Source organism: Parus major, chromosome 7 (assembly GCF_001522545.3).
Source record: "Parus major isolate Abel chromosome 7, Parus_major1.1, whole genome shotgun sequence".
Lineage (NCBI taxonomy): Eukaryota > Metazoa > Chordata > Aves > Passeriformes > Paridae > Parus > Parus major.
The window spans coordinates 16,386,516-16,399,128 of record NC_031776.1 but is presented as its reverse complement, the minus strand read 5'-3'; the positions used below and the strand labels follow the sequence as shown (position 1 = coordinate 16,399,128).

The 12,613-nt window shown below is 37.6% G+C and overlaps 1 protein-coding gene across 1 annotated transcript in view; it reads right to left on the bottom strand.

Moving 5' to 3' along the window:
- CHN1 (chimerin 1) overlaps window positions 1-12,613 on the bottom strand; it is a 73,368-nt gene that overhangs the window by 44,813 nt on the left and 15,942 nt on the right. The window contains exon 6 of the mRNA XM_015634681.1: window positions 3,149-3,437. Coding sequence (XP_015490167.1) covers window positions 3,149-3,437 — 289 coding nt within the window. The remainder of the gene's footprint in view (window positions 1-3,148; window positions 3,438-12,613) is intronic.

The following is a 12,613-nucleotide window of genomic DNA, read 5'->3' as shown; positions in this document are numbered from 1 at the left end:
TATTCTCATGCTTTTCCCATTAAAAATTCCATCTTAAATCATTCCACAATATGGTCTCTTGCACGACTCAGGAGTATTGCAATCTGTGTCTTACAATCGTTATCTAACAACTGCATAAGTTTCGACTTTTCATCTCTTATGGTCTTTAAATCTTTCCCCTTTACTAGGGCTCATTTTTAATATATTGCAAATGAAAAGTGTCACCCAACACATACTGAATTTTTCTACCATACATTAATTACAGAAAAGAGCAGGAAACAAATAAACTATTACAAGTGTCTGCTGGGAGGCATCTAACACAAAATGCAGCATTTCCTGCTATACCCCATACCAAACTGAAGACTGGGTGAGTGCCCTTTAATATTTCATTCTCAGGCTTGGGGTGTGTTCTTCAGCTGCCCAGTTTCCATGGCAGAAAGTGAGACTACATTCCCACCAGCTGTTCCACAGGCTCTGACCGTGTTTTTGTGTCTCTTCTTCCCTTCCTCTGAAGGACTTATATTCCATACACCACCCACACATGATTGGGCAACAGTCACAGGCACAAAATTTAGATTCATATCTGAACAGCCTCAGAGTCTGCAAATCTGTGAACATTTTGGCTCAGGGTGATCACGTACGTTATAGAACCAGACTTATTTTTCTCTCTTTACAGAGGAAGAAGCATACAGCGCAGGGAGAAGCTATGTGACTACATTACAAAACTGATAAAAGATGTACTAATTGCCAAATGCTGTACACACTGAGGAAATTTTCATCCTCACCATGGGGCTAATGGACAAACAGATCTTGTTGCTTGGCTCATAAAACAATATTTTTTTCATGTTGAACTCCTGAACAACTTTTTTCGGTTTGTTGCAATTCAATGACCTTCTCTTTGTATTGGACATCAGGAATCAACCTGCCACCCCTGGCACCAAAAAGAAAGAAAAACTACTTGACCTATTTATAAATGTCTGCTTATTCCAAATGCTGAGGTTGCTAGTGGGATCAGGTGTTGGTCATGGGGCTGAATACCTTACTCTCCTTGGAGATTTGCTGGGTGAAGTGACAAGGAAAATCTGTGCCATCTTCCCACCAAAACCCTGAGAGGTGCAAAGACAGGCAAGATGTCACCTCTGTGCCACTCCACGGTGAGAAACACCACACTGTACTGTCCCCATGCAGCCTCAGATAGAAATCCCAACCGGAAAATTACTCTAAAAGTAAATTGAAATCTCCACATTTAATTATCCTGTGATGTCTATGTGCCTCAGTGTGTTCACATCAATAAAGTTCCAAGATAAAATAAAGAAGAGTATTAAAACTTGGGCTTCAGGACTGAAAACACCACTACTGTTGAACTGTTTTGTGGCTGAAGCCCCTCTAGTCACTTTTAAGTTCTAGGTGAAGAGAGTGGGAAGCTGATATTATGTGTCTAACATTTCTAAAGGTTTTTCACATAAAATTTCAATCTTTGAGAAATATTCATTAGTCCTTCAGCTACTTAATGAAAAATGTTTCAAAACAGCATGTATACCTTGTTGTTGAGTGACATAACACAATGTAATCCATGGAAAAATACCAGCATTCTTCAATACTAATCACTGAAATCCCTTTACTATGAACACTTTCCTCAATCTAAAAAGTGTAACAGAACAGAGTTCTGCTGTCACTTGAAAGTTTCTAAATTCTAAGAGTTAATTTTACCAAAGAAATCCAAAGTGGTGACTTCCAGAAGACTTAGAGAAGATTTTTACCCAGGCTTTGCATTATAATAAACTGTCTATGATAATATGCAAAAAAATCCTTTTGAAACAGCACGCTGGAAGCAGAGGCTGTCAGGAACCGTAAGTGATAACTCACCCCTCTACTACTGGTACCTAACAGGCAAGAAATTGGATATTAAATGTGGTCAGCTAGCTTCAATATCCCAGCAGTATTTCTTTTGTCAAAATAATCTGATAACAGGGAAGATTCATACTTTAAGCTAAGTTGGGTGCTTCATCTCTCAGCAAATTCAGTGCAGAATGACAGATTCTGCTGAAGGAGGATTTGAAGGACCAAAGCTATGAGCCTCTCTCTCTGTGGACTCAGTATGAAGCTTAGTTTCACTGTAAAAGTCATGTATGTTGGAAACTGTCAGTCAGACCTTTCCTCCACATCCACAAAAACTAAAATCACATATTTCTGATTTGAGAGACAAAAGATCCCAACTAAGGTTAGCATTTCTTCCACACACTATAAGTGCATTAGATAGTCCTAATGTATATCATTCTGAAGTCTGTGAAATAGGGAAACATATCAGACTATTATACATGCATTAACACCTACAGGCATGTAAAAATAGCTTTAAAAATACTTTCATTTGTCAGATTTTCAATAAACAAAATATTTCATTTAACACAACAGAATTTACATTATGGTTTCCTTTTATGTTCGGTCTCTGAAACACAAATAAAATTTCAGGCAGCTGCTTTGTCTGCCCAGTACATTCCCAACCTCCTTTAATATTTTTATGTCCATTGGTTCTCAGATTTCTTTCTTCTTCGTTTTTCTTTTATATTCCAGGATGCAATTACTTCTCAGCTGATACTGCAACTCTCTGAAGAGAGCAATCCCTCTTCGTAAAGTCTGGCTGAGGCCAAAAATAGCTCTGTCAGCTTCTGACAGGCTGAACTTAGCCAAGTGAAATGTTTTAACATTTTATCAACTTAATGAACAGTCTTATTTATAATGTGGACAACTTTACTGTCATTATATGCAGACTGCTGAATAGATTATGGAATGCATTTGTTTGGGGAAAGCTGAATATATTAAGAAATAAAATGCAATTGTCTTATATACTGTAAACAATTTTAAGATTAAATATTCTTTGCCCATTTGAAATAAAGAAGTGGCTTAATGGTAACATCCATAACTATAAAAACACCTGAAGAATCACAATGACAAATAACTAACGTCCAAATCATGAACATTTGCAATGTGCAAAAATTACCATTACAAAACTCTATAACCAGTTTAAATATTACTGCTAATGTAACACCGGAAATAACTATGTAGACTACGTAGCTGCAGAGACCTTTAGTACTTATAGTAGAGGGGAAAGGCTAAAAGTACAAAACAAGAAGTCTAACAGAAAAAAAAGCATGGGTTAACAATTGCTTACCCTCTTTTCTGCTACCTCATCCTCTCCTGTAGACTCTTTGCCATCATGTTCATCTCTCAGGGTTGGCATATGCTTTTTGTGTGCTGGCTCTCTGTTTAAGGTTGTATATCCTACGTGTTCATAAATTGGATTAATTGTCATCTTGGAAATGTATTCAGCTGCCTTCGTTTCAATATAAAGAGTAATCAATCCATCTGTCACCAGGTCATGGATGGACTCAAAACGTTTCTCCCCAACAAAGTGTTTTCCATCGTAGTAGAGTCTGAAGTTTCTGGTTTGACTTCCAAATCTGCCTCAATGAAATGGGAAAGTTGTTTTTTTTAAAGAACAGTAAGCAGAATAAATAAGAGTAAGCAAGCCTTTGCAAATAATTAAAAACACTTTATCACTTAAAGCTGTGACTATGCTCTGTGTCTGGTCCAACTGAGCTGGAGAACTACTACTTAGCACAGATAGGAAGGAGAGATCAACAACAACTGCAGATAGACAGCCAAAACAGTTACTGTCCCAGAAGGAGCTGTTTGTTCTTGTATTCTTTTAGCCTTTCCATTATCTATGGAAAAACTGAAAAATTACTTCACACTCTTTACGGCTTTTTTTAGTGCTTCACTACTTTATCACTGTAGTCAATTTGCTTGGCTCTGATATGAAGAGGTCTCATAATAGAGTCCTCTGTTATAGCCGATCAATACGGAGTTCTGATGCTGTCTCGGACCTCTGCTCTCCTGCTCGCTTGCAGGAAGGGGCCATTCAAGGTTCAGCTGAGCTCCAGTGCCAACAATTACACTGAAGCAGAACTGCTGCCAGAACCGGAGCAGCACAGGACAAAATGGCACAAGGGCAAGCATTCTTTATTCCTGGCCAAAGGCCCAGGACTAACTCTTCAAGCTTTGTACAAAAGTCCTTCTGTGTTATGCTTGTTAAGTCTTAAGCTTCAAGCAAATCTTTGTAATATACAGGATATATAACACGAAAGCTATCCAACACCAGCCATCCTGCATCACGATGGAACAGCATTTTGATACAGGCTCTTAGCCACCATAAGAATGCTGAATTTACCTGAACAGTAGCATAGTTTTAAAAACTGCACTTAGAATCTGCAACCATTTTCTGCCTCAAAGCAGTCTAAACATATGAAAACACACCAGTGTTTGCACTTGGCAACATTTCCTGTGGAGAAGATGGAGGCAAGAAGCTGCTTTCACAGCTCACTCCAGTGCTGTTCCTTGGTCAAACAGCAGCAAGGGTACTGGGCCCCCTTAGGAGGTCAGATGTGCCAAATAAGTATTAAGAACTAAATTTGAAAGGATGGATTGGTTTCACTTTACAATCAAATGCTTCATTGGAGATGTTAAGGAACACAGTAAATAATATTTTGCTGAAGTGGCTCCTCTTCTCAGTGGGGCCTTGCCATACAGGGGAAAGCACAATTTTAGAGCTTGCCTCAGGTGAAATATTGCATTCTTCCTGCAAATATGGACAAAAATTACAAGGTTCTGGAATCTGTATTTTTTTCCTCTGTTCTACACCAAATGCCAAACCTTCCCATCACCCTATCAATAGTCTGACAGTGACTGCAACTTCAGAAGCTGCTATTTCTACATAACACTCAAATGTAAATGGAATCTGCATCTGCTCAGCAAGGAAAGAGGCCACAACGTGTAGGAACTACGTGGGCATTTTCCTGTAGATTAATTGGTACTTCCATGCATATTTTTATTCCACACAAACTACAAGTTCACTGAATCAAACGCGAGAAATTACAAAATGACAGAAAGAAATAAGTTTTTACCCAATGCCAATTTCATCACAAGTTGCAGTTCTGAGTGAATACATGTCATTCAGAAAGCAGAAGGATAATGTCCTAAGTTATAGCAGAAGGGGTAGATGTATTCAGACTTACTTTTCAGGGCACCTTTATACTCAGCACAGTGTATGGCAAACAAGCTTTGACCACAAGATGTCCTCTTTATACACCCTTGACTGTCAGAGAAGCCACCTGAGCCAAGAGTGCTCAGCACTTTGCAGTGCCAAAGTGAGCAACCTTCATTGTCATTGGCTCAAGACAGCGGGAATAATGCACATTGAGCACATACAAGCACCTTGATGGTTCTCACTTCATCAGGACAACCAAATAAGTTTCAAGGTGAAGAATAATGGGCCTTAAATGATAATATATACATTAGAATTACTTATATTAAGAGATGCAGGTGAACTGCTGTTCTAATCAGTAACATCAGCTCTGACTACTTAAAGCAGAGTTTTAAGTAAGCTGGAGATCACTTATTGCTCTCAGTTTTCTTGAAGAAAAAGTATTACACCAATTTTATCAAGAGAGGATAAGGCACAGAAAAGCATCACAAGGTCTATTACTAAGTACACATAGTATCTTGATTTTAGCAACATCTCTCGAAGTCTAAAACCAGTCTTGTTACATTCTGAAGTCTTGTTCTGAAGAAGGAGATGACCAAATGTAGAAAATAAACTGAACTTCTTAAAAGATAGTTGTCTTTCCTTCAGGGTCAGAAGGTGTGCCCTCCTATCCCAGGCATGTTTTACTGAGCAGCTCCTATGCTGCAGATCTGTTCAGACTGCTGCACATGAAGTGTGTTGTTGAGAGATACTATAAGGAAGAGAGTTTCCAAGAGATGAATGGTTTGGCTTTATCTAATTTCCCATTTGCTTTGAATCAAATTTTTTCTCTATTCTTTTCTAATTGGCTATGTTGTGGAGAAAGGTACTGATTTTCAAATAGAATCCTACTAGCAACAAGGAGATAAACCCCACAAATCAATGAAACACCAGTCTTTTACAAAGACTACTGTCAATAATGTGTCTCAGAATCCTGTTTTATTTCTTTCAAACTCATTTAAATTTTTTCCTGACCACACAATGACACTATTTTTATCAAATTACAGTATGAAAAACAAACACACATGTTTAATTGAAAGCTATTAATAAAGATTTAATCTTCAGACTTTGGTCTAACTTAAACCCATGGCTTAAATTTTTCCATTAGCAAGACTATTTCCTTCTGTTTACTTTCTGTAACGTTCCTGCAGCCTAGTTAATTATACATCACCGTGGCAACTAAGTAGAGCCAAGATTTGATATTTCAACTTCCTGATGCTCTCCTCCTAAGGGCAAGTACTAGTACCAGCTGTTTTTTGTTTAATAAGTAGAAAGTGGGACACAGATAAAGTATCTTCTCTTTTGGTTTATACAGGGCAACATTAGATGTTTTTCCAAGAAAAAGAATTAGACCTCTGACATGTCAAACAATCTCACTGTGTCCACTGTGCGTTTGTTTGCAAGCAGCAGGACTACAGATAAAAGACTTTTTTTATTCCAAGTTGTCTGAAAAGCAATCACCGTCTAGTTCCTTTGGTTGCCAGTGGGGCAGAGCAGATACCGTAGGAAAATGCATTAAACAGTAGAGAAAATGTGTCTGTAATAAAGCATAATAAAGGATTAGGGGTTGAATTAGGTGTCATACCATGAGAGACAGGCCTCAGAATCAGCCACCTACCTGTATGCAGCATTCAGTAAAGAAACAAAAGGAGGAAGTGAAGAATTGAGAGCATAGACACACTCTTACCATCTGAGAAGATGAATTTTATAGCCCACACACAGAATTGTACAGTAGCTATTCACCACTTTCACAGGCTATTCTATGATGAGAAGAATTTCTAGACACAGGCATTGTTTAGAATGCATAGCTGCATGACATTAATACTCCTCAGGACTACTTGTGTCCTTAGTTTCAAGCAACTTCATACACTGAACTGGGAAAACTGAAGGCTGAGCCTAAACGTTACTTGGACTTAATCTTCCCTTGGAGAAAGAGTCTTAATATGCTTTGCAGCCAGAGGGCAGAAGTCTTTCTTAAGATTAGGTGCCAGAATTTCAGTTCTATCTCCAGAAAACTCTCAACCAACACTTATGACTAGAGTCTTGACACTCCATGAAAAGCCACAGGAATATAAGGACTCTTAAAATCACAAATGTCTCTTAATCATGCTGTGTTCTTAGGAGTGAAAACAAATTATTCCACACATCCTCTTTTGGCCCATTTCCCTGTCAAAGAAAGACAAGCCTTGCATACAGCCAAAAACTCCTCTACACAATTATCCCTGAAGGTCTCCAGCTCCTGAGAACAGCAATTTTTTTTTTTAAATATTCATTGGCAACAACATTTCTGCTGATGGCCAGGGAACTGCAGAACTTGCCAACTTCCCAGAATACCTGCCTGACAAATAACATCCTTTTCAAAACCTGAGCAGTATTTTACAAGAACACAATATGTATAAATGAAATCAAATGCATTAAGGGTTGATACAAATGGAGACAGAAAATCCTTGCTGATATGGCTGGGAAGGGTGTCAGAGTACTGTCACCATGGATAGTTTTACAGACCTATTTGGAAGGGCAGTACTGGCTAGCTGACTGTTGCTTGATGAACATTAATTTAGTGTAAAGTTTTTCCTAAAGCCTGGTAACACCTATGCTGAATGTACAATACTTTAGTTCAGTATGGGAAAGGTATGACATCCTTCAAAAGAGAAAACAGATCTTAGACCTAGTATTGCAGCCTGTCTATCCCCTGACAATGCAGACACAGCATTTGACTCCCTCTGTCTAACCTGGATCAAACAATAAAGTTCAGAGCTTGTATGGTATCACTGATAACATCTTCCCAGCAGTTTCTCTCAACTGAGGCCGAAGACTTTACTGCCCAAACTCCCTTGTCCAAGATGGAAAACTATACTGCATAAATAAAGTGTCAACAGCAGGCAGTGAGGATCAGAGCACTGGCACTTCCCTGTGGATCCTAAGCACTGTCAGGGACAAACCAACTGCTCTAGGGCATCAGCAGTAGGCAACAGTTGCTGAAAACAATGAAGAAAAAGTGTTATCAGCCCTTGGTGCCTGTAATAGAGCATTTCATAAATAAATCTAACAAAATTAGAGAAGAATTTCATTGCTTTAATGCATTATTTTACATTGACAGCTGATTTTCACCATCTTAGAATTTTGAAGAAATGTCAGCTGATCAAGTACTATGTATGCTATTAATATGCAGTAAGACCACACAATACTTAAGGTAAATGTTACTGTTCTTGATCAGGGGTAAGCATTTGTAAATAATCTGTTTGGCTTGAACATATGCATTACCTCTTCTTAGTACTGTGTTTGCATGCCTTATTCCATTTAACATTATATAAATTGCTGGGATTGATTTGATGATTGAATCAGAATCAATACCTATGTTTTGGGCAATGTTTTCCTGCCTTCTCTACATGATGAAAGTTCCATACTTCCTGGAAATAGACTCACTGTGGTTAGTGGTTAAGACACATTTGAATTCTACATGCACATGGGAACATAAAAATATGTAAACTATTTACGTAGTAAAACATATTAAAACGTATTAAAATGGTATCTTCTCTTTACATGAGAGCAATATTTGGAGACCTATGCCATCTTGGCTGGATAAAGATCATCTGGAAATGTTACTAGCAGGAATGTTACTAACTTTCACAGTTTCCTAATACATAAATAATATTTACCAAAATTTTTTAACTGAAGGCTCTTCAAGAGTTAATTTTACCATGTGACTTCATGCTACAGAGAGCTTTCATACTACTTTAAAATAGAACTGTGTTTCAATCAACCCTACCACTGTGTTCTCAGCAAACTTCAAAATTTGCAAATTTTTCTCTGTGTAAAACATTTTCATTCTAGGTCATATATGACATCAAGTGAAAACCCAAAAGGATGTTCTTACTGTAAAACAGCTTTGCAAGTCCAGAAAGGTTTTTTGGAGAGCAGAGTGGAGCAACACTGTATTTGCTGTTGTTCAGGTTTTTTCCTAAGGTACACAGCAGGTTGTTGTCCAGGGTCTCAAGAAAACCCAAATTCACTTAGATTAAAAAAAAACCAACAAAACTACAGTAAGATTTCTGTTCCAGAGAGATTTTGTCAAATCTGATTTGCCTTAAGCCACTGCTAATTCAAATCTTGCAACGCAGGCTTACTTAACTTACTTAAAGGTATTACAGAATTTGCTATTCACTTAACTTGTTTTCTCAGTGTATTATACCTCTAATCTTCTAGTACTCACTCATCACTTCTTTGCAGTGAGATTCACCAATATATTCATCCTGCTCTCTAAATGGTTTTTCCTCAAAGCTGCATTCCCTAACAATAAACAAGCATAGTAACATAAAATGAAATTGTTCATGCATATATAATGTGAATTGTTGGAATTCTTGAGGCTACTAACAGTTCATCAGTGAAAATTAATAGGTTTTTTTTTTGTTTGCAAATTCTGTTTTTCTAGAATACAATTTCTTCTTTCATGCAAGTGCAGCAATAAATGCGACAGATGTCAATTTATTACTGAAACTGTTAAGAGTTCATTTATTCATCTCAAGATATAAAAGAAAAAAAATTAGCTTGATTCTCTTCCTAGCACCTAAGAAAACAGGAGGAACCACACTCGGCTCAGCTGAGCTTCACCAAGTATAAAGGAGGGAGGAGGAAAAGGAAAACTGGGCCATATAACCATTTATTGCTGTCAGTTGTTTTGGTGTCTGAATAATTAATAAATGTTTTGATGAAAGCAATTATGACATTAAACAACAATGTAAGGCTATTGTGTATTATCTTGAAAACATGTCTATAAAGCACCTGCAGTACCTCCAGCTTATGAAGTACAGGAATAAAGGCATTTCTCCAAATACAAAAATTTATAAATATGTATTCCAAAAACAAAAGAAGAGGCCAAGCAAAAGGACTAACTTGAAGATAGATTTCTACCTAGCATTTTTGAAAAGCAGTAGAGAAAAAGAGGCACTCCAGTAGAACTTGCAGAAGACGGAAAATATATGTATGCTTGGACAGGAGAGGTGAGCACATGAGCACAATGCACTTGCATACACAATTTAATTACCAACAGATTGCATTGCAATTTGATTTTTTCAACAATTATTTCAACTCCAAGAGTGCCTAGAAGCTCTAAACCAGGCAGACATTATGTAGCATAAAGACAGCAAAGTCCAACACAGATTCCTGCTCAGGAGCTGAGGCTGGAGATAGACTGAGAGATGAGGTACAACCTTCAGTCTGCCTAGGCCATTTTTAAGATATCCTAGACTTCGTACTGAACAAGCATGTGAGACAATAGAGAAGAGAAAACATCTTCTCTAAAGGAGAAATGAGGCCTGCAGAACTTCATGGCCTAAAAGCCAAGTCATATATGAAGCCAAAAGGGAGCCCAGACCTGATCTCCAGCATGGTACCTCACTTCAAGCCCAGTGCCTCTGCTGCTCACCAGATCACAGCAGGAGCTACAGCCAGGGTGAGGGACTCGGCATCAAATGAACATGAGCTGTGTACACCGAGCACAGGCAGCTCTTGGACAAGTTCTCCCAAAAAAGTTCCCAACACACTGAAGCAGAGAGTAATCCTCTGAGAAGTGCTGAACTTAACACGAGCAGGAGAAAGACTGCAGTAAACTGAATTGCCAGAGATAAATTAGACACTCTAGCCAAAAGAAAACAGAGCTGACAACAACAACAGATGGGAAGAGGAGGGAAGGAGAACAGGAACACAGCAAGAAGACATGAACCATAAGGAAAAAAGCATTCTAGTCTGTGGGAGGACCTAGGTAGCCAGTTAATTACTCATTAAGGTTAGTAGCTATTTATTATTATTCGAAATACTTAAGTGAAGCCATTTCAGTAGTGCCCAGGTGCACTTACATAAGGCAGATGACAAGCAGACACCTCAGCTGTTTACTGATAGCTGAACCTTTCATGTTATTGACAAACTAAGAGAGTAAATTATTTAGTGTGAAATTTTATGTAGGGAAAGAAACTTTTTACATGGAGGATCATTTAAATAGAGGCCCAAGTGTTTTACTTGAAGCAGAAAAGCAAGCTCCAGAATTTATCACCACCTTTTCCCCTATTCTTTTTTTTTTTTTCAGTTAGCAACTAAAGAATATTGTATGAATATTTTAGAAAGGATTCTAGAAACTGATATCAACCCTTGCTACTGCCAATTGCTTCATTTGCAAATAAGGTAAAAAGAAATACACAGAAAGATATGCAAAGTTTAGTCTTTAAAATGGTCTTTAAGTTTTTTTCCTTCCAACTAGCATGCTGTCAGACTACTGTTGCCATGGTTTAAAGTGAAGAGATGCAGTTAGCTACTGTTTTGCTGGGCTCCTTCTGACTACTTATAGATCAGCTGTAGATGCAGGATAAACTATGATCAGATTTTGATACATTCGTAATTTGAAAAACATAATTCACCTATTATTGTGTAGAAAGTAGTTCCAAACAATTCTTCTTGCCCCAATTGCTCTCCTGTGTCCCAATATGTACAAGGAGGCTTTTCAGCAGAATGCAGATCAACAGTTTTAATCTCTGAATTCAAGAAGGCTTTTGCAGATGTTGAATTCTACATGTGTAAGTAATCCCACAGCAATCCACACGTGTTCTGGAACAGCACTACACATGTGTCCCAATAGAGCTCACTGAAAATAAACAGCATCCAGCTACCAAAGCAGTCATCCTCTGAAATTTAACAGGTTCATTTCCAGCATTATGCTCTAATAGCCTACCAATTAGGTCTCCTTTTAAAATGCCAGTGGCTAGTTTCTCAACAAAATTTCATAATTTAGTGATTGAGAATGTAGTGATTTGCACAATACATGCAATTGGTTGACTAAAATAAAGATTACTAATTTTTGACATTCACCTGAAGAATTCTTTCCCGGTGCCACACAATCTTCAGTGTGCCCAAACCCCCAAACATAAAGAAAACATGACTCATAATCATGGCTCACATTATTATCTTTTCTTTTTTTTTTTTTTAAATCATGCTGCAGAACCTTATTTCAATTCATTCTCAGTATCACAACAATAGAATTTGCAGGAAGGGAAACCATGGTAACCAATTAAATGTGCTACAGCAGCTATCTGCTCAAAAGAACATGCAGTACCATCACACTTCAACGCCTACCACTAGTACACTCTCTACCCATTTCCTCTTTATCCTTATCCTAATTATTAAACAAGCTCTCCACCACAAAAGGCTACATTGCAAACCATGTCTATTGCTACTGTCACTTGCTACAGGTCTTAACATTAAGCAATGTACTAATCTTTTGCCAAATTTAAAAGCAGATCTAATAGCTCCAGAAGTGAATTGGGAATTTTCATTCTTTTAATCTGTTTGGAACACTGAATTAACATTACAATGTATTATATGTATTTTTACTCTGAGACTTGCTGACATGTATGGACACAGACATGTATCTATGATAGTTTGCTCATGTTAGTAATTTTTTTAAAGCTCAAGAGTACAAAACATTTTCAGTGGCATTCTCTGATTGATTAATTAATTAGTAAAGATTGGTGAATGCATCCATGATTAAGTACAGGCATTAAATAT